A 21,302-nucleotide genomic window follows, 5' to 3' on the forward strand; every position below is an offset into this window, starting at 1 on the left:
AAAAAACGGTTGTATAAAACCGTTCAAGCCTTAAAGGCATTGAAGGTAACAAAACTATTACGAAACCTGTTCGTCTTAAAGCTGGCTTAAACTTCCGCATATTTCTTAGGTTAAAGGTACATGTGTTGCGAGTAGGAAGAAGTTCATGGAGCTTGTTCTGTTCATTCTGTAAAACATTCTTAAATAGTTTATCAACTAGTTTCTGGCGGCGATCTGAAAGTTTAGTCAGGCCTGATTCAGCCAAGGCCTCATTATATGAGCAAAGAGGAAAAATAATGCGCGTAGCCCGCTTTTGTATTTCTTCAAGTTCGTTGGAGAGGTACACGGGAAGGCCATCATGGAAGACAGGACATGCGTACTCTGTAATCGGACGAATACAAGTGCAGAAAAACTGGACTAACTCACGGGTACCAAGACCAGAGCGTTTAAGCTGAGATAAGCAATACAAGCGCTTTTTAGCTTTTTTAATAATGGAGTTAATGTGACAATTCCATTTCAAATCAATAGAGATATTAAGGCCTAGTATTTTGGCACTAGTAGTTAGGTCAATGGGCTTGTCATTAACAACAACTGGATCGAAAGAAGTAGGGTTGTTAGTAGGTGGATTCATGTAGTACATGCTCCAACAAGATGTGAACTTTCATATATTCACTGAGAAAAATTTTAAACAGTGTCAAAGCAAAAAGAATACCTAGCTTTGAACTGAACTCGACTCTACAGAGAATTATTTGTAAAATCCACGTGGGTAGAAGCCAGCGAGCGACAATTCCACAATTCCAGTACATGCGTCCTCAAAAGCAACGTTACTACGCATGTGTCGTGACACTCTATGTAACTTTACACAAAGAGCTAAGGCTCGGTTGTCGAAATGGTAAAAATAAAAGCATTATTAGTTCCTATAATTTCCTGTTTGAGCGTATTTCCATGGAACATTAAATACTTTTACCGCGGGAGGCTGCATTAACTGAGAGTATTCGACACCAACCGAGCCTGGTGCTTACCATGGTAAATATTTCCGCTGGTAACTATCCGTGGATGTTTCAGAGAGATCAAAGGAAGCGAGGCGGTTTTTCTTGTTTTGCTTTCGTTCACAGGTTTCGTTCACCCCATTTCTCGCCTCTAAATTTTGTTTTAATAACCAGAAGAGGCATGTAGGCGCTGTCGAGCACGGTATACTTTAATAGTAGACTTAGGTTTGATTCTCTGCGGGATGATCTACTGAAAATGTCATTTACTTTTGTGTGTTTAGTCGCACCGGTAATTGTCAGATGAAGAAAAGAAATGAAACACTTTTCTTGCTTGAGAATAAACGTAAAGAGAGACCGGCACGGACTCCCCATGAGGCTTTCGTGGTCGCATCACATTATCGCCTTCAAATTATATTTTTGCTCTCACAAGCATATCTTTTTAGGGATTTTCCCTTTTTTGTCTCCTTCTTATAACGTATAGTAACAGTCGACGCAAAACCCACCAATGGCTCAAATTCGCCATTTAGTGCCACGGAAACGACAATACACAGCAAGTGAGGTAGGTTTACATTTGTTTTGAGCTTTAACTCAGACATTTCATGATATAAGTTTACGATAATAAGACTCTTCAATATTCTCCCATACATTCCTTTATATTTCGAATAAACAACCAGACTCGTCGCTTGTCTGGGCCCCCTGTGAAGGTAAGCATTCGTGACCTTTTGGCTGTTGTGTCTGTGAAAGGGCCACTGGATTGTTTACCCCTAACAGAGACCTTCTTTTATGTTTTCTGGGTACCCTCATGCTTTGAGGCGTTGTTTTAATTTCAAAAGGCCCTCTTCAAATGCTTTTTTGAAGAGTTAGTTCTAAGCAATCTTAGTTCTTCGCCTTTTAAAAACATATTTTACGCTTAATGGGTGGCACGAGGCGAAGTGCGTAAATTGGAAGGTCTCGGTCGGCTTGTAATGGGTTTTGATGTAAAAACTGGGATCTTTGGCGAATCTTTCCCCTTTAAACTGTAACCGTTCTCAAGATTGGAAGGAAAACGACGATTTGATACCAAAATTTAAAATTCATAACGTGGACAAGACCTCACAGTTAGAACACAAAAAGAACAGAAAGTGTCAAAGCAGCTTTTAAGTTGCGTCGACTGGTTCTCACAGGAAATTTTCACAGGAAATGTCATCTTCTTAAATTAATCTGTAGGTGCAAAAAGCTTTGACGGAAATGCAGTTCATCGCGACTCTTTTCACCACTTCTTTTATCGTTCCCTCAGTTCTAAAAGAAAGGCAATGATAATTCGCGATAAGAGGTCTTCAGGTCTTCAGGACTGTACCCCAGAACTGTTCTTTTAAACGAACAACAAAGTGGTCTGGCAAAGTTGCCACTTTACGGGGAAGCCTTTTTAACCATAAGTGAGGCAGGGGAGCAGTGCGAGGTAAGATAAAAATCTAGGTGAGACTCTCCCGCTACCGTTTGATTATCGAGTGATCTTGTGAGCATAAGACGTTATATTTCTTTTCGCCTTCCTTTATTTTAATTTTCCGAAAAGTTTCATCTTAGCCAGGAAATGTTATAAGAGAAGTTAAATGAACTTAATATGAACATTTACTTCATTTTTATGTTAAAAAATCAAGTTACGTTCCAGTTAGGTTGAAAACGGCACGGAAAAATCGCCTTAAACGAATACAAGCAGGATTTTACTACAATCCTAATCAAATCCTGTTATTTGTGGATAACTTTTGAGTTGTTTGTATTTACTTATTACGACTCGAATTTTTCTCTTCACAGAATGCTGATGATGTCATTAGTACCGACTGTTTCCCGCATTAATTTCTGTAAGCTCACATCATTCAGCGTTGTCTTATTTACAATGGTCGAGGGTGTGAAAAATTTCAAAAGAAAAAATGTTAAAAGAGGGCGCTACACTGGCACAACATAGCTACTTTTACTTCCCAAATAACCTCAAACTGCAGTGCAAGGTAAGATACTTCTAGAATTAAACAACTGTCCTCGGAAAAAAGTTTGAAAAACCTCACAGTCAACAGAATAGATATATTTGATTTACTTGTGGAGTTTACTATAATCCAGGGGTTTCAATAAAAGCTGGTTACCAGCGGTATACCGTCGCCTGTAGGACCTCGGGGCCGTCGTCTGTTTGGATTTCATTCATGAAAATAAAAAGTGATTTTAGTGGTCAGAGCCGCCTTCAGTGGCCGCTTATAACTAATGTTATTGAAACCCCTGTAATCTGAACTTGTTTTAAACTCTCTCCTTGAGAGCATATTACATGCACAATTTAAAATAAGGTTTGGTCAATTAAAACGTTCCAGCACTTTTTAGGTCGTTATTTACAACAAGCCTTGGAAACCTTTGTTGTTGGACACTGGTCTGTCTCAAGGCAAATGCCGCGGACTTCGAGACAGTCGTCCGCCGGTGGAGAAAATTTGATTTTCTTGAATAAAGAAAGTTCATTCTCAGCACAAGGCTACACATGGCTTGTGGAAAACCTCTCCAGTGAGGGGGACGTGGTTATTGACGCAGGAACCCCCAATGACTACGCAATGGTGGCTGCGTTGAGGAAAGGGCGAAGCGCGGTTAGGATAGACAGTACCGCTTTGCCGTCCAAACAGACAGTAATAGAGACTAAAATTTGTAGTCTTGTATCTTCATAGTTTATATCTCAATGACAATAAACTAGTTAAAGTAAAAAATTCAATTGACAAAGTTTATGTTAGATACAATGGATATATGAAGTTCATATATTTTGAACTGCGGTATTAAATACGTATGATGCACGATCTTCGCAGTAGATAGCGCTATTTATGCAATAGCATAATTTTCGCTATTGCATAAATAGCGCTATCTACTGCGAAGGATCGTGCATCATACGTAAAGTTTATGTTACCAAAAACAATTTTGGAGAAAAGGAATGTTGATTTTATTTCACCCAATACGCCTCACGCAATTCAACAATGGTGCTGTATTTTGTAGCCAATATGTTGAGCTGACAAGAAACGTCATTTTTGTTACTGTAAGTCTCATTTGTAAGCAGAATTACCTACTCATTTAAGTTATGGGTCCCGTTGGGAGCCTTTAGATTCCAACCGTGAGGTTCAATTCACTTGTTTTATTTAAAAGCATGCAAAAAGCGTGAGGATGAACAGTATTGTTGATTTAATCTCGTATATAGAAAAATATTCAAAAACTGAAGTTGAAAATGACGGTATAGATTAGGACCCTTGAAATTTCCTATCTGAAACTATCGTAGAATTTCTACAACGCTAAACGTAACATCGTGCAAAATTTCTGCAGCACTTGACGGTACATCTGCAGAATTTCTGCAGCACTTGACGTTACATCGTGTAGAATTTCTGCAACACTTGACAATACATCGTTCAGAATTTCTGCAGCACTTGACGTTACATCGTGCAGAATTTCTGTAACACTTAACGTTACATCGTTCAGAGTTTCTGCAGCACCTGACGTTACATCGTGCTGAATTTTTGCAACACTCGACGTTACATCATGTAGAATTTCTGATGCACTTGATGGTACATCGTGCAGAATTTCCGCAACAGTTGACGTTACATCGTGCAGAATTTCTGCAGCAGTTGACGTTACATAGTGTAGAATTTCTGCAGCACTTAACTGCGCTACATCGTGCAGAATTACTGCAGCACTTGACGTTACATCGTGTAGAATTTCAGTAGCGCTTGACCTTACATCGCGCAGAATTTCTGCAGCACTTGATGTTATCCAATGCAGAATTTTAAATAAACCAGGTTACCAGTTTTTTTTTTAAATATTGTGTTAAAATTATAGACTTTATTATTCACGTATTAGACGTTCAGAGAATTTTGGGTACTTTGACCACATTTAACAAACCATGCAGTGAAAAATGGTCGGAATATTTGTTTGGGTAAAATGTTTTCACATTTAACAGTCCGTTGAATTAAACAAAGTTTTGCTCTTTTGAAACGACTCTTTTCCTTCCACCGTGAAAATCGAAGTATTTCTGGTGCTATCATTTAGGAGACATTTCCGTGCTTTCTGCCTAAATAGTGCCATTTTGAGGTCACCCTTCCTCCAGGTCTATTCAAAAAGTTGTTATTCGACGTACAATTGCGGAATTGACACTAAATTTACTCTTAAATAAGCCATTTTTGGCGGAAAACGCTATTTTGGAAAACACAAAATAGTTTGGAAAGCGTTAATAATTTTGAACGACGTTTCGACCTCGCTGAGGTCATTTTCAAGCTGATGAAAAGGAAAATTTTTACATATATGTACTAAATTCAAGACGTGGGAATGATAAAGGCGATAAAATATGGAAATATGTAAACGCTGGGCGTAAAATGGAAGTGATAAAATTACAAAGGAGACAATACGAATAAATTAATATGAGAGTTGACGATAGTAAAACTATAAATTATACGAAGATACCGTAAATTATTATAAAAATAGCTTTGCGCGGATTGAGTCTGACTGTTTGTTCAAGCTTGGCTTAATTTCTTTTATAAAAAGCATCTCGTAAATTAGGTAGTCCAGTTTACTTTTGCATTTCTTTAGGATTTTGAAACTGTGATGCAAGTCACTTTGGGTATGCCCACGCCGCTCTTTAATGTGGTTCCCGATTGAAGACTGAGACGCTTTGTGTTCTTCAGCACGTTGGTAGAGGTGCCGGCATGTGTAGCCGACATAGTCTGCATCGCACAGACCACACTTAAGATAATACACGACGCGCTACTGATTGATGATGTTGGGCTTCTTTTCCGTTGGTTTTAACTCATATCCGATCTTTCTGTTAGTGTACACAGGAGAAATGTCGGTTCCAATTTTTCGGCTTAGACCGCCAAGTTGCCTCCGTACGGAATTTGCTGATGTTTGGTCCTTAAAAGGAAGTATGATTCGCACGGGTGTGTTTTTTTTTTTTCGTCAGACGTTTGATTGATCCCTGGATCCCCAGACACTTTTTTCGTGACAAAATCGTTAATGGTCGAATGTAGTAGTTGAGTTGGGTACTTGAGTCGCGAGAAGGTTTCGGTGAGACTTTCGCACTTTTGATGAAAAAATTGCCAGTTAGATGACAATTTAAAGGCACGATTTAGCATTGTTTTAAGCAATGATTGTTTATATCTTACGTCGACCTGACTCTGATAATGCAATAACAGACCAGTATCAGATGGCTTCTTGTACACCTTGTTTCCAGACGGCAATTTCGTTGCATAATTTCAGTTCCCAGAAAAGACGGTACGTTTACCGTTCACGGCCAGTTCCATGGTGAAGCTGACCGAAGGATGATTTTCGTTCAGTGTAGCTAGGAACTTTTCAGCTGTTTCGGTGTCTGCCATTATGCTTAGTGTGTCGTCTACGTACCGTTTGTAGAATTCGGGCATTTTGCCTTGTTCCTCGAGTCGATCTTCGATACTGCACATGAATGCATTGGCCATTAGGGGACCAAGTGGCGATCCCGTGGCAACGCCATCGATTTGTTCGTACAAGTTGCCCTCGAACTGGAATAACTGGTGCTTTGTGGCAATATTCAACAGCTCTACCAGCTCTGCTTTTGTGATGCTGAGATAAAGTTCTTTATTGAACCCGTCGTCCTGAAACGCTTTTTCAGCAAGGATAGCTATTGTTTCGTCGACACGAACGTTGGTAAAGAGCGAAGTTACATCGTATGAAACAAGGACACAACGATCATCTACTTCCAAATCATGGAGAGTATCCACGAACTCATAAATATCACTGATTGTGTGACTGTTGGTTGATAGTGGTTTGAGTTTTTCATCCAGCCACTTTGCTAACTCGGCATGGGCATACCCCAAGTGACTTGCATCACAGTTTCAAAATCCTGAAGAAATGCAAAAGTAAACTGGACTGCCTAATTTACGAGATGCTTTTTATAAAAGAAATTAAGCCAAGCTTGAACAAACAGTCAGACTCAATCCGCGCAAAGCTATTTTTATAATAATTTACGGTATCTTCGTATAATTTATAGTTTACTTTCGTCAACTCTCATATTAATTTATTCGTATTGTCTGCTTTGTAATTTTATCACTTCCATTTTACACCCAGCGTTTACATATTTCCATATTTTATTGCCTTTATCATTCCCACGTCTTGAATTTAGTACATATATGTAAAAATTTTCCTGTTCATCAGCTTGAAAATGACCTCAGCGAGGTCGAAACGTCGTTCAAAATTACTAGTAATTTTTACCTAGAAAACGGCCCGGCTTTTCTAAAAAACTACTTATCATATTTACTACGTGTGTGCTTTTCTTATATTAATGCTTTATACTCATATTTTAATCTAACTGTTTCAGACTTCCCTAATAGCGTAATGAGAACATTTTTCCTCTTCTTTTCCGTAACGTAAATTAACTCCATAAATTGTTCCACCAAAAATCGTGACTATGGCCGATGAATTTTCCTCAGTTAACGTTATTTTTAAAAGTCAACGTTTAGATTTATAACTGAACCTGCATGCTTTGTTTATATTTCTTAATAGGTCTTAAACGACATCGTTAGATAAAACCTTGCCATCTTTATATTTTACTCGAGTTTGCCGATAGAAACAGAAGGATTTACTAAAAATTGAATTAAATGAGGTCTGCAGGCTTTCTAGAAACTTTAACATTCGTTTGTGTTACATAATTGTTTTTTCTAAGAAACGCAGGAAGTTAGCTCAAATTACGCATCGTGAGAATGATCATAAATTCGATGTTCTCATTCTTGGGTGAGCGGAATTTCTCAGTTTAAGCAGCCTTCTTGAGTCTACAACAACAACAGCAATTTGACTCTGAAAATGGCTTGTTCACCTTTGGCTTGGGTTTCACGTGCTGCCTTCTTCCTCGTGATGATCCTTCAGTATGTTTCCTTCGCTTCGTATCCAGCATACTACGAAGATCAAAATGGCTGGTATGCTTTACTGCTTCTTTGCTTCCCATCCTTGATTCTCTGGTTTATCATCTTGTGCAATGACAAGCTCCTCACCTGGACATTTTCTGTTTGGGGTCTGTACGTATGGCTTGCTTTAGTACCCATGATTGGAGTAATATTTGGGCAAATCGAAGACAAAATCGAAAAGGATTTGTTCCTTGGCCCGGATGTCTTGAAGATGACCCTTTGCCTAACTCCACTTCTCTTGCTGCTGTTTCTTAACACATTTGAAACCAAGGGGAAAGACCGAGAGCTCTTATTAAAGCTGGCTTTCCAAATAACATTAGATCTCTTCGACGGAATTGAGATGCTGGAAGTTATTCTGGAGGAAAATGATCTTTCTCATGGCCTTTCCAAGCGCTTTGAGGCAGCTATCATTGCCTTCGTTTGCATAAGTTTCGTGCTTTCGCATTTTCAATTGGAGGAGAACAGATTTTTGGAAGAGTCTAGGTACAAATATATAGCCACCATACGTATCACCCTTCAGATTTTGCTTGGCAATTGTGTGTTTCTAGGCCTTCGTTTGGCTCTGTTCTTTAAGTACAAGAGAGATGCATCAATTTTTATCGCCAAGAATGGCATCTTGATCATTCATGGCATTTTAGAGATTATTTATTTGCGGAAGCATCATTAAGCGAAAATTAGGAAACAACCTTGATGAAGATTTCAACCAAATGTAGTAGGTTCTTCATAAAATTCGCATGCCCGACATGTTCTAGCTCTTTTTCGATGCTTTATGTTCCTCGTTTGCATACTGTGTAGTTTGATAGGAGTCGGATGGCACATTAAATCTAATATAAGATTATGTCTGATCCGCGGTTTATTTTGTCACTTTACGTAAACATGAGAAGGACAGGGAAGGGAGAATGTTGACATTGCCACCCTCTGTAAGTTTACATAAAACGCCCCCTATCCCCCTTCACTCCCGCCAACGCTTTTAACGAAAACAGCTTTGCCTTTCGTTTTTTACGTCGTGAGCCCCGTTGAGTTCTTAGCCTACACCGGGGGCGTCCTATTTAGGGCGAGTTAACGTTAAGAGGTGCGCGATCGTATATTCAACCGACCATGTTTGATTTGGAGTCGACGAGGTGGGGGGGGAGTATTCCCTCCCCCGCCCTCACCCCTTCCTAACTCTTTCATTGTTGCTCGGTACAAATTTTTTCTCTCCCCAGCCTTCCGCTTCTATTAAAATAAAAGATTGCGGCCATAATTTTCACTAATAAAATTCCGAACACTCGCCTGCCAAAATTAAGCCTGCTCTGCCAGCTACTGAGTTCTCAGAAAACTCGACCAACGTCTAGGATGTTGTAAGAACGCCGCTGAGCCAGCTGAAGCGGCAAGGCAGGGCGCTATCAGACTGTCAGAAAAGGGTTGTCTTGCAGGAATTGTAAATTGATTGATTGATTGATTTATTGATTGACTGATTGATAACTTTATATGCAAACGGTAAAAAATTCATTTAGAATAGTTCAGTTACAAGTAAAACATCTAATTCTACCAAGCTATTCTAACCAATAAAATGAGGTAAAATCTGTCATGTTGCGAGGCTGCTCAGTCTTCAAGGATGCTGTGTTTCATTCGGAGCTGTGTTGAATTCTGTTTAAGGTAGCTGCAGAACGCAAATCTTGGGATAAGTTGTTCCACACCACGGCACCTTTGTGAAAGAAACTTCTATATAAACAATTGGTGCGGGGCTGTAAGATGTGGTGTAAGGAGGGGGAGACTGAGGTTTGTGGTATTGGGGTGTTGACCCTTTTTATGATGCGATATTGCGGTGAAGAACAACTTGCATTGCGGTTTTTGGTGATCTCAAACCTCATGGTGTACGATGTTTGTACTTTCAAATCGACGATGTTTTGTGAAATAAACCATTTCCGGGGTTGCAGTTTATTCTTTAACCCTTTTAAAAACTAGAAAAAAACCCAAGGTTGATTGTCGAAGAAAAATCAGCAAAACATCCGAGTTATTCTTTATGAACAATAGCTAATTAACCCCAAGCCATGTTCGTCAATATTTTACTTGACCTCTGGACCTCTATCATACGCACTATCCCCCAGCCAAAGACCAGCGCGTGGAAAGATGAGTGAAACCAGACCAGGTGAATCTTTAGACTTAGATTATATCGAGTTGTCAGTGCGTTAATAATATTTCATGCGATGTCTGTTCTATTTTGTTCGCAGTGCTGCGGTATTCTTAACCCCCATGTCCCCCTCTGTAAGTTATCGCTCGAAGCGATAGCCGGGAGCGACTCTAGCTTCTTCGTGCGTAGCAACCCACCGCGTGCATCTTTAAATAAATTTAAATTTTGTTCGCAGTGCTGCGGTATTCTTAACCCCCATGTCCCCCTCTGTAAGTTATCGCTCGAAGCGATAGCCGGGAGCGACTTTAGCTTCTTCGTGCGTAGCAACCCACCGCGTGCATCTTTAAATAAATAAGGCTTCAAGTTCTCTTCAAAAGAGTTAACCTCACAAGGCGTTTTGAATAAATATGATTTATCAATATGTTTACTTCACTGAGGTATTCATGGCTGATTCGTGTAGAAAATAGTCCCATTATTCAAGGTGAAAAAGAATTAACGTAAAGTCAATAAGTCTAAGAGGTGCACTTGATAAAAACATCAACTGCTATTTCAGCGCAAATTATACGCCCCATAGTTCCTTCTCATCAAATTCAACTGGATATAAGACAATAATCTAGTCTATGTAAGATGAAAAGAGAGATACATGACATAAAATAAGTTGCCAGCTTTATGTACAGTTTACAGAACATAAAAAATATAACCATATCGGAAGCAAAAAACGAGCCTTCTCGCATTAGGTTACTAGAGACTAATTAAAATGGGAATTTGCTGCTTGCAAAACGTAGTAGAAAAATAAAAATGCTTTATGAGATCTTAACATGAATCGAGGAGCTAGAAAAATGTACCTATTCTAAACTACTTGATCTACTTGTCCAACCCGACGTAAACAGCGTAGATTACGAATTTCCAAAATGGAAAGTACCATTGCTATGGCGCTCTTGGCAGTGAAGATGGACTAGTCTTTGCCAAACAAAAAGAACACCACTGCACGAATAACCAAGAATGGAAAGTTCACGCAAACTATTTGAACAATATTACGGCAAAATGCGGTTTCATATACGAATTTTCGGTCCCTCTTCAGTGAGTTTGTTTTCTGCCATTTGCAAGGGAGATAGCAACATGCTGAGGCAAACCAACGCGATCATTGCTGCACCGAATGCTTTGGGTATTCCAATGTCGTGCTCTCTTTACTCCAACACTATATCTATCATCTCGATTCCATCGAACAGATCGACGGCCATGGAAAAACACAACTTGGAAATAAGCTCTCTTTCTTTATCATTTTCGTCTGAATCGTGGAGATCGCCTGTGTTTAACAATAGTAATAGCAGAGGTGGCTTAATGCACAGAATCGCCTTCAATACATTTGGACCAAAAAACTCGGTCTTGTCAATTCCATCTCCGACGATTCCAAATACCATTGCAATGTTTACAACCAAAGCCACAATATACAGACCCCAAATTTGAAAGAGGTACCGGTAGCCAAGGTACAGCTCTTTGAAAAATAAATGAAGAATGCAAAAAAACAACAGCTGGCCCAAAGAAGATGGCCGTGAAATACCACTTGGAACTGCCTTTATAATTGGCGAGATAGGCAGAGGAAAACATGCACTGCGCATTATTATCAAACAGAAGAAAGCCAATCGTCCGAGCCATGTTAAAAACGAAGCCCCTAATTATCTAAAAAATAGACGATCTTACTGCGTAGCCAAATTGTGCTTCCTACGTATATTTTTATAGCAATACTTAGCAGCGAATGAGGTGACGCCACATCGATCATGAACAAATGATGCAAAAAGGGAATTACTAGAATATTCCAGAAGCTCACATGCACGGACATTTTGCATATGTAATTTGGGCGCCGCCTGAGACTTAATTACTGTTATGCAGTTTCATTGATCTGCAGTTCTCTGTTTCCTCTTTTCTCTAGATTAAAAAGAAAAAAAAAATAATAGTCGAAAGATTTTGAACTGACGCGAAGAGTTTTGCTGGAAAAATGAATTTGCTGAAAATCTCGAACTGTCAAATCAGCAATTTCCGAGAAATCTTGCGAGGTGACATTTGGAGTTTCTGAGAATAGTGTTGCATAACAATGATTCGGGGATTCCCCAAACACAACTCATTTTCACGGATTGCGTCATGACGATAGAGCCATCTTTTGCTCTTCTTAGAGTGTTTGTATAAAATTAATTTGCAATTTTTTCTTTTAACCTTTTGAACTTCATTTCTAATATTTCCTCCCACTGCACCAGGCTTATCTTTCTGAGAAATGTTTTTGCTTCAGTCAGTTTTAGGGGATTCCCCAGAAGAATAACAATCTGAGAGAAGGATCAAGGTGAAACATAACGAAGCGTCCGACTTTATGAAAATAATTTTCAACGACCTTTCTTAATTAAATCGTGGAAATTTTGGGGAGTTTCTTTGTCTACTACATGACGTTCGGCTAGCATAAAATAATCAATTTGGTCTGACAGTTAGGACTGTAAACTGTTTTGATCGAGAGACCATCGAGTCTAACAGCACTGTAGCTTTTTATGCATAATTGCTTTTATCAACTGTTAGAACAAGGTTATAGAGTCTGACAAATAGCAATAATAATAATAATTATAGTTCACCACTACATTTTCTCCGGTTCTCATTAGTTTAAATCGATCACGTGACGCGATAGTGTTCATCCGTGGAGAGACACTATCAGCCCATAGTGCCCGTCCGCAGAAAATACCTGGATTGATAGTACTCATTCGTGAAAAGTTTTGAATAGTTTGACGGCCGCGAAGTTAGGCAGATCGGAAAAACAGTGACCTTTCAATTCTGAAAGGTATAACGTATTATTTAGCCAATGTACGGTTGCGAATTATTGACATTTGTGACAAGCTGTAGGCGCGGAAGAAAATTTAGTGGTAAACAATAAAAGCGATAGAGTGTTTATGTCTCGGAACTATCGGTCTGATAGTTACCCCTCGGAAGATGGAATTTGAGATACATGATATAAAATAAACTGCAAGCTTTATGTACAGTTTGCAGAACCTAAAAAACTACAACTAACTATATCGAAAGCAAAAATCGAGTTTAGGTTACTGGAGACTGACTGTGAAAACAGGATTTTGCCTTCACAAATAGACGGACAGACGGGAACAACTCTATAAACTTCCTCTGGGAAAAGGCTTGCCTGGGGGTGCTCGCTGGCTGCGGGAATTAAGGCCGGAATCTTTTACGGCTGATGACTATCCTTAGTACAATGACTAACAACAAGGTTGCCTCCAAAGTAAATTTATTCTGCAACCGCTACTGAACTGACGTGGCCCTAATCTGGCCTGATCTAAACTAACTTGACCAAAACTGGCTCGACCTAGCGTAGTTTCTCCTGGCCAGAACTGGCTCGACCAAAGAAAGCTTTTCAAAACAGCTGTATTTAAGCCTACTGTACAAAGGATTAGGTAATGCCATGAATTATCTAAAGGATCACGTAATCTACTACAATATCGATTGGTTAGGCAGGAATTCGCCTTTTACAAGATTAATTACTTTCGAAAAGTTCTCGTGGATAACAACTGCACAAAAGGACATGACAGGTGACGGTTACAGTTTGACATTAATTACAGTTATGATATAATAACAACTGTTTACGGCTGATTGAATAGGAACTGATAGTGTTTACGTTTTGTTTAGCTTGGCAAGATCTCACCGTTTCTACGCTGAATTTTATATCATGATTTTTAGCGCTAGCATAAAAACTCGATAACTTAAAATCCTATAGTTACATAATTAAAGTGGGAATTCGTTCCTTGCAAAACGTACTACAAAATTAAGAATGCATAATGAGATCTAAACGAATAGAGGAGCGAGAAAAATGTACCTATTCTAAACTACTGGATTTTCTTGTTCAACACTATGTAAACGGCGTATATTACGAATTTCTAAAATGGAAAGTACTATCGCTATGGCGTTCTTGGCGATGAAGATGGACTCGTCTTTGCCAAACATAAAGAACACCACTGCACGAATAACTAAGAATGGTAGATTTATGCAAATTATTTGAGCGATATTGCGGTAAAATGCGGGACGAAGACGAATCTTCGGTCCCTCTTCGGTGAGTTCGTTTTCTGCCATTTGCCAGGGAGATAGAGACATGCTGAGGCAAGCCAACGCGATCATTGCTGCACCGAATGCTTTCGGTATTCCTATGTCGTGCTCTCTTTCTTCCAACACGATGTCGATCATCTCGATTCCATCCAACAGATCGACGGCCATGGGAAAACACAACTTGGAAACAAGCTCTCTTTCTTTTTCTTTCTTTTCATCTCCGTCTGAATCATAGAGATCACCTGTGTTTAACAACAGTAGTAGCAGAGGTGGTGTTATGCACAGAATCCCCTTCAATACATTTGGACCTAAAAGCTCGGTCTTGTCGATTCTATCTCCGACAAATCCAAATACCATTGCCATGTTTATAACAAAAGCCACAATGTACAGAACCCAAATTCGAAAGAGGTAGCCAAGGTACAGCCCTTTGAGAAATAAACGTAGAATCCAAAACAAAACTGCTGGCCCAAAGGAAGTGGCAGTGAAATACCACTTGGAACTGCCTTCATACTTGGCGAGATAAGCAGACAGAAACATGCACTGTGTAATTATCAGACCGAAGAAAGCCAATCGTCCAAGCCATGTTAAAAACGAAGCCATAATTACGTGTGGGAAAGTTGTCTAAAAATGAACGATCTAGGCAAATTATGCTTACTACTGCTATAATAATTGATACTGTATATTTGTTTAGCAAAACTTGGCTGCGAATGAGGTGACCTACAACGATCTTGATCAAATGATGCAAAAGGGAATTACCCGAATATTCCAGAAGTTCACATTTACAGACATTTTGCACACGTAATTTGGTCGCTGCTGGAGACTTAATATTGTTATGCAGCTTCATTAATCTACAGTTCTCTGTTTCCTTTTTTACTCTCGATTAGAAGTAAGAAAAAAGGCTTAAGATTTTGAACTGACGAGATTTTTGTTAGAAAAATTAATTCGCTGAAAATCTGGAGCTGTCAAATCAGCAATTTCCGAGAAATCTAGCCCGATGACACGGAGTTTCTGAGAAAAGTGTTGCATAACAATGATTCGGGGTTCCCCGATCACTACTCATTTTTCACTAATTGCGTCATGACGATGAAGCTTAGATTATTTGTATAAAATGAATTTGCAATTCTTTCTTTTAATCTTTTGAACGTCATTTCTAATATTTACTCCCACTCTAACATTTCCGAGAAATCTATCGAAACTGCACCAAGCTTATCTTTCTGAGAAATGTTCAGTCAGTTTTAGGGGATTCCCCGGAAGAAATGGAATCTGATAGAAGGATCTAGGTGAAAGGTAACAAAGCGTGCGACTGTATGAAAATCATTTTCAACGACCTCTCTTAAATCGTGGAGATTTTGGGGAGTTTCTTGGTCTACCAAATGACGTTCGGCTAGCTTAAAATAATCAATTTGGTCTAACGGTTAGGATTGTAAACTGTTTTGATCGACAGAACATTACAGTCTAACAACTCTGAAGCTTTTTATGCATAATTGTTTTTATTAACTGTTAGAACAAGATTAAAAAGTTTGAGATATACTAACTCTTTACACTTCCAAACACAGAAAGTACAATAAATGTTCAGAGCGGTAAAATTAATAAAACATCGCAAGCAGAAATCTGCTCACAAACACATATGTTATGGTGACACCGATTTATAGATTTATAACCGAAGCTGCTCTGTATATATTTCGTAATGTTGGTTGTTTACCTTTCCAATAATCCCTGCCTTACTTCCTCACAAATAATGTTGGTTGAGCAGTGGCATCATAAAAAGTTTTTTCAGATGAGACAGTGGAAGCAATAACGTCTGTATTGGCAGGGAAACTAATTTCACTACTTTGATCAAGAACTATATGGTACTATAGGTATTAGTTCTATATAGTCGGAGCAAATATACATGATAGATAAAAAGACGTCGTTAGCTAAAGCCTATCGTCGTAATTTTTTGTATCGTGTTTGCTGATAGAAACAGAAGAATTTACTAACAATGGAGTTATGTAAGGTCAGCAGGCTTTCTAAGAACTTTGTCTATGGTAATTTTTTCTTCTGAGAAACGCAGGAATTCGAAGTTGGCTCAAATTACGCTTCGTTAGAATGATTATAAATTCGAAGTTCACATTCCTGAGTTTCTTAGTGTAAGCAGCCTTCTTGAGCCTACAAAAAAAAAAAAAACAGAAATTTGAAAATGACTTGTTCGTTGTTAGCGTTGGTCGCACGTGCTGCCTTCTTCCTCGTGATGATCCTTCAAGACATTTCCTTCGCTTCGTATCCAGTACATTACGAAAATCAAAATAGCTGGTATGCTTTACTTCTTCTCTACATACCATCCTTGATTTTCTGGTCTATCATCGTGTCCAATAACAAGTCCATCACCTGGGCATTTTCTGTTTGGGGTCTGTATGTATGGCTTGCTTTAGTACCCATTATCGGAGTAATATTTGGGCGAATCGAAGACAAAATCGAAAAGGATCTGTTCCTTGGCCCGGATGTGTTGAAGATGACCCTTTGCCTAACTCCACTCGTGTTCTTGCTGTTACTTAACACATTTGAAGCGGATAGTGAAGAACGAGAGCTCTTATCAAAGCTGGCCTTCCAAATAACATTAGATCTCTTCGACGGAATTGAAATGCTGGAAGTTATTCTGGAGGAAAATGAACTTTCTCGTGGCCTTTCCAAGAGCTTTGAGGCAGCTATCGTTGTCTTCGTTTGCATAAGTTTCGTTCTTTCGCATTTTCAATTGGAGGAGAACAGATTTTTGGACGAGACTCATTACAAATTTATAGCCACCATACGTATCGCTCTTCAGATTTTGCTTGGCAATTGTGTGTTTCTAGTCCTTCGTTTGGTTCTGTTCTTTAAGCACAAGAGAGATGCGTCAATTTTTATCGCCAAAAATGGCATCTTGATCATTCATGGCATTTTAGAGATTATTTATTTGCGGAAGCATCAATAAGCAAAAACTACAGTAGAAGCCACACTGTTCCTTGAAGATTTCAATCATATATAGTAGGTTCTTAATCAAATTCGCACAACCGACATGTTTTAGCTCCTTTTCGATGCTTTATTTTCCTTCTTTGTATGATGTGTAGATTGTTAGATTAAAATTATTATTAGATTGTCTGATCATGCGGTCTATTTCCGGACCTGGCGTCACATGTGGGTTGAGTTTGCTGTTGGTAAGGTTCTCGTCCTTGCTCCGAAAGTTTTTCTCCATGCAGGTCCTCCGGTTTTCCTCCCTCCGCAAAAACTAACATTCCAAATTCCAATCCGATCTAAAAGCAGTAGACACGAAGAACCACCCAGTGGAATGTCCATTGCTAAATTATTTATTTATTGATTTATTTATTTTGTCACGGTAGACAAGAGAAGGGCAGGGAGGGGAAAATGTTGACATTTCCACCCTCTGTAGATTTACATAAAACGCCCCCTATCCCCCTTCACTCCGCCAACGCTTTTAAAGAAAACAGCTTTGCTTTTCTTTTTAAACGTTATGAGCCCCGTTGAGTTTTTAACCTGCAGTGCAGGTATTCTATTTAGGGTGAGTTAACGTTAAGAAGCACGCGATCGTTTCTTACACCGGTCATATTTGATATGGAGTTAGAGTCAACGGTGTGGGGGGGGGGGGGGAGAGAGGGAGCGGGAAGGGGCGAAATATTTAGTCCCCCACCCTCACCCCTTCCTTATTTTTTCATTGTTGCTCACCCACTCGATACAATTTTTTTCTCTCCCAGCCTTTCGCTTTCATTAAAATCAAAGATGACGGCCATAATTTTCGCCAATAAGATACAGAACACTCGCTTGCCAAAATTAAGCGCGCTCTGCAAGCTACTGAGTTCTCAGAAAACTCGACCACGTCCAGGATGCTTAAAATAGTTGTAACAACGCCGGCTGTCGGCGTAAATATGAGGCGTGAGGCGTGAGTAGTCCAGTGGTCAGTGTGCTGGACTCTAGGTCAGATGGCCCGGGTTCAAGTCCTGGCTGGGGCTTGACGTTGTGTCCTTAAGCAAGACGCTTCACTCACATTGCTTCGTCTTCTCGGATAGGACGTAAAGCTGGAGGTCCCGTCTCCTGCACCTATCAATTAGTTAATTTCGGCAAGGGACGTTAAAGAACCCACATCACGAGATTACTGTGATGTGGTCTGGCCTGTTTACTGGGAAGGGGGGGAGGGGGCATCTGTAAAAATTTCTCCTTTATTAATTGTAAACTGCCGCCGGCAGTCTGGAAAAGTCCCCCGCACAGTGTTGTAAAGCGCATTAGAGCATTTACATGGAAATGCGCTATAGAAATTGATCTATATTGATCTATAAATAACTGTCGACCACGTCCAGGCTGTCAGAAAAGGGTTGTCTGGCAGGAGTTATAAATTGATTGATTAATTGATTCGTAGCATTATTAACAAACGGTAAGAAATTCCTTTGGCATAATTTACTAATAAAACTTCTAGATCTGTCGAGCTAATTTAACCAATAAAATGTGATAAAATCTGTCATGTTGTGAGGCTGCTTTTCAAGGCTGTATTCAGTTTAAGGAAGCTGTAGAACGCAAACCCTGGGAGAAGGTATTCCACACCTCAGCACCTTTGTAGGAGAAACTTCCTTATCAACAATTGGTGCGGGGCTGTAAGTTAATGGTGTAAGGAGGGTGACATTGGAGTTTGCGGTGTTACAGTGTTGACCCTCATTTAAATGCGATATTGCGGTGAAGAACAACTCGCATTGCGGTTTGCGGTGACCTCAAACCCCACGGTGTTCGATGTTTGTAATTTCAAATCGACGGTGTTCGGTGAAATAATCCATTTCTGGTGCTGCAGTTTATTCTGTAAACCTTTTAAAAACTAGAAAAATAACCAAAGTTTGATTGTCGAACGAAATAAGCAAAACTCTACTCTCTTAGAAAAAGCGCTGCATCACAAACCCTAACGCCTACTCTGATATCTTTTCTAGGGAATCTTGGTTTGCTTCGTGCCCGTAGAAAGAGAGCTGGTAGACTGGTTCGCCTGAAGAGAGCGAAGCAATCGAAATTCATTCCTGTTATTATTAATTCCCGGCTAACTCATGCGTGGCATATTAATTTTAATTTTAATCACACAAGATCCCGAACACTTCGACCTATTTCAACTTTGACCTCACAGCCAAGAATCATTCCTTGTTGCATGGTAATGAACACAAGATCTGTTGCTAAAGTGGACGCCTTTCCTGCCCTTGATGCTGAGTTGTTGACAAATAACTGCGACCTGTGTTTTTTAACTGAAACTTGGCTAAAGCCTATACATCCAACTCAGATTGCTTGCTCCAATGGATTTTGTATGATTCGTAAAGACAGATTAGATCGTGGTGGAGGTGGCTCGCTGTCATTTGCAGGGGAGATTGGAAAATCGAACGACTCGATGGTCCTCTTTCCAGGGATTTTGAATGTTTATGGCTGAGGGTTTCGACTCCTAATTCTGTCTATTACGCATGTGTTGTTTACCATCCTGACGAGTCCTCGTATGATCAAGAGGAACTGTTGGATTTTCTGACGAGTTCTTGAGAACTTGAGGTGTTTACCATTTGTTAGTAAGGTTTCAAGTTCTCTTGAAAAGAGTTAACCTGGCGGGACTTTTTTGAATAAATGTGATTTAGTTAGAAGAGGCAATTTGTCTGCGCATGTTCAGTAAAATTTTTTTCAAGCAAATAACCACTGCTGCGCGCCTGTGGGTTTCCCACGAAAGAAGTGATGGAGGAAAATGCGTCGGAAAGCAATAGTCGACGAGTATTTGAGACAACTAATCTTGTCATTTTTCCCTCTGTAACTTTGATGGAAGCGTCCTAGTCTTTATTTGGTTGTGGTGTGCGAAAGGAAGTCACAATCCATTAACTTTTCAAAAGCAAAAGGATGTACAAACGAGTTCAAATCGAGTCCTCTTTAATAATTGTTGGTGCGATCGATGTAGGTGATCTTTTTTGCGAATGACACAGGAAGTCTGTCGAAGAGCACAGACAGACGTATTGAAAAGTAGTTTCACTGTGTCATTGCTATCTCAACAAATCGAGTACATTTGTAGTACTTACTTAATTTCCTTTGAGTGTTTTTAGAGCTTCACCTTCCGGTGCAATGTATTTGCAATTTTGGCAAAAAATAAAAGTTCACATAAGTTTATGTTTTGGTTGAAAAGTTTTTTTCACGAATCACAACCGGCGGGAACGATTACCGACCTACACAAAATGTCATTGTCGCATTAAGAAAAGTAAACCGTGATCGTAATCATGATCGTAATCGTGATAATGATCGTGATCGTGATCATCATCGTGATCGTGATCATGATAATGTTAGCACTAGAGATATGGTCGTCATAACTTGGGGGAAATGGTGGAATGATTAGGGATTTTATATGAGAAAAGAAAGCTCTTTTCAATCATCAGTCTCAAAAAATATCATCAAATACAGTTTATGACGTGAAAATTTTACCAAAACCTGATCACTTTAGTTTGGTCAAACTACCCCTAACCCTCAACAGACGAGAATTGCACAAAAAATTGAGAGGTGTGTACAAAAAAAGAAAGACCAGCCTGCTGCCTAAACGTGAATAAACTCAAACAACATTTTGAGTTTCCAGTTGTAATAATAATAGTTAAATGAATCAATAATCTTTCCAATAAAAATTAATATATTGACTTCATCGAACCTTCTTACAACCCAAAAACATCAGATACACCCTTTGCAACCTTAATTTCCACTTGTTAAATTAGAAGAGTTATCTGACAATTTGATGAGAACCTGTACTGCCGATAGTATCAGTGAGGACAAAAACCAAATTATTTCCCAAGGCTTGTATCCCTGGAAACAAGACTGAATGAAGTCAAATTAAATAATGAAGAGAGTTTCGTTGACCTCTTTATGAAAATGGATAATTTACACCGATTAGGTTTTAGAGAAATAAGACTGAAGTCAAAAGGAGACTGATACTGCATATTAACACAGGATGAAATAACTAAATTAAGTTTCCTTAAAGGTAACTTAAAGGTTAACATTAGAAGTATTTAAGTCATCTTTAGGTGACATACGAAAGTTCTGAAATGTATCTTTAATTGAACTTTCCGAAGTCAATTAAAGTGTCCTTATGAACCATTTAGTTAACACTTTAAGGTCACATGAAAGCAAACCTAAATAACCATTTCATGAACACTTTAAGATCACATGAAAGCAAACCTAAATAACCATTTAATTGAATTTAGGAATCCTCTTAAT

General features: G+C 39.1%; 3 protein-coding genes and 3 pseudogenes across 4 annotated transcripts; 3 read left to right on the forward strand and 3 right to left on the reverse strand.

Moving 5' to 3' along the window:
- The first annotated feature begins 2,277 nt into the window (after nt 1–2,277).
- LOC148730486 (uncharacterized) lies at nt 2,278–4,949 on the forward strand (annotated as a pseudogene). The gene is made up of 3 exons (XR_016001963.1): nt 2,278–2,406; nt 2,760–2,950; nt 3,312–4,949. The product of XR_016001963.1 is annotated as an uncharacterized LOC148730486 (transcript).
- Nucleotides 4,950–5,383: 434 nt separating this feature from the next.
- Nucleotides 5,384–6,465, reverse strand: LOC148730487 (uncharacterized; annotated as a pseudogene).
- A 225-nt stretch (nt 6,466–6,690) lies between these two features.
- LOC148730488 (uncharacterized) lies at nt 6,691–8,720 on the forward strand. The gene has a single exon (XM_088759474.1). It carries the CDS (start codon nt 7,782–7,784, stop codon nt 8,547–8,549), a length of 768 nt encoding a protein of 255 aa, XP_088615600.1. The 5' UTR covers nt 6,691–7,781; the 3' UTR covers nt 8,550–8,720.
- A 1,924-nt stretch (nt 8,721–10,644) lies between these two features.
- Nucleotides 10,645–11,680, reverse strand: LOC148730489 (uncharacterized; annotated as a pseudogene).
- A 1,569-nt stretch (nt 11,681–13,249) lies between these two features.
- Nucleotides 13,250–14,804, reverse strand: LOC148730490 (uncharacterized). The gene has a single exon (XM_088759462.1). It carries the CDS (start codon nt 14,676–14,678, stop codon nt 13,857–13,859), a length of 822 nt encoding a protein of 273 aa, XP_088615588.1. The 5' UTR covers nt 14,679–14,804; the 3' UTR covers nt 13,250–13,856.
- A 1,453-nt stretch (nt 14,805–16,257) lies between these two features.
- Nucleotides 16,258–17,025, forward strand: LOC148730491 (uncharacterized). Its single transcript, XM_088761809.1, has one exon. The coding sequence runs from the start codon at nt 16,258–16,260 to the stop codon at nt 17,023–17,025; it is 768 nt and encodes a 255-aa protein (XP_088617935.1).
- Nucleotides 17,026–21,302: the final 4,277 nt, after the last annotated feature.

Source organism: Stylophora pistillata, chromosome 5 (genome assembly GCF_964205215.1).
Source record: "Stylophora pistillata chromosome 5, jaStyPist1.2, whole genome shotgun sequence".
Taxonomy (NCBI): domain Eukaryota; kingdom Metazoa; phylum Cnidaria; class Anthozoa; order Scleractinia; family Pocilloporidae; genus Stylophora; species Stylophora pistillata.

Excerpts from the sequence above, each read along its gene's own strand:
- LOC148730491 (XM_088761809.1), top strand. The coding sequence starts at position 16,258 with ATGACTTGTTCGTTGTTAGCGTTGGTCGCACGTGCTGCCTTCTTCCTC.
- LOC148730490 (XM_088759462.1), bottom strand. The coding sequence starts at position 14,678 with ATGGCTTCGTTTTTAACATGGCTTGGACGATTGGCTTTCTTCGGTCTG.
- LOC148730488 (XM_088759474.1), top strand. The coding sequence starts at position 7,782 with ATGGCTTGTTCACCTTTGGCTTGGGTTTCACGTGCTGCCTTCTTCCTC.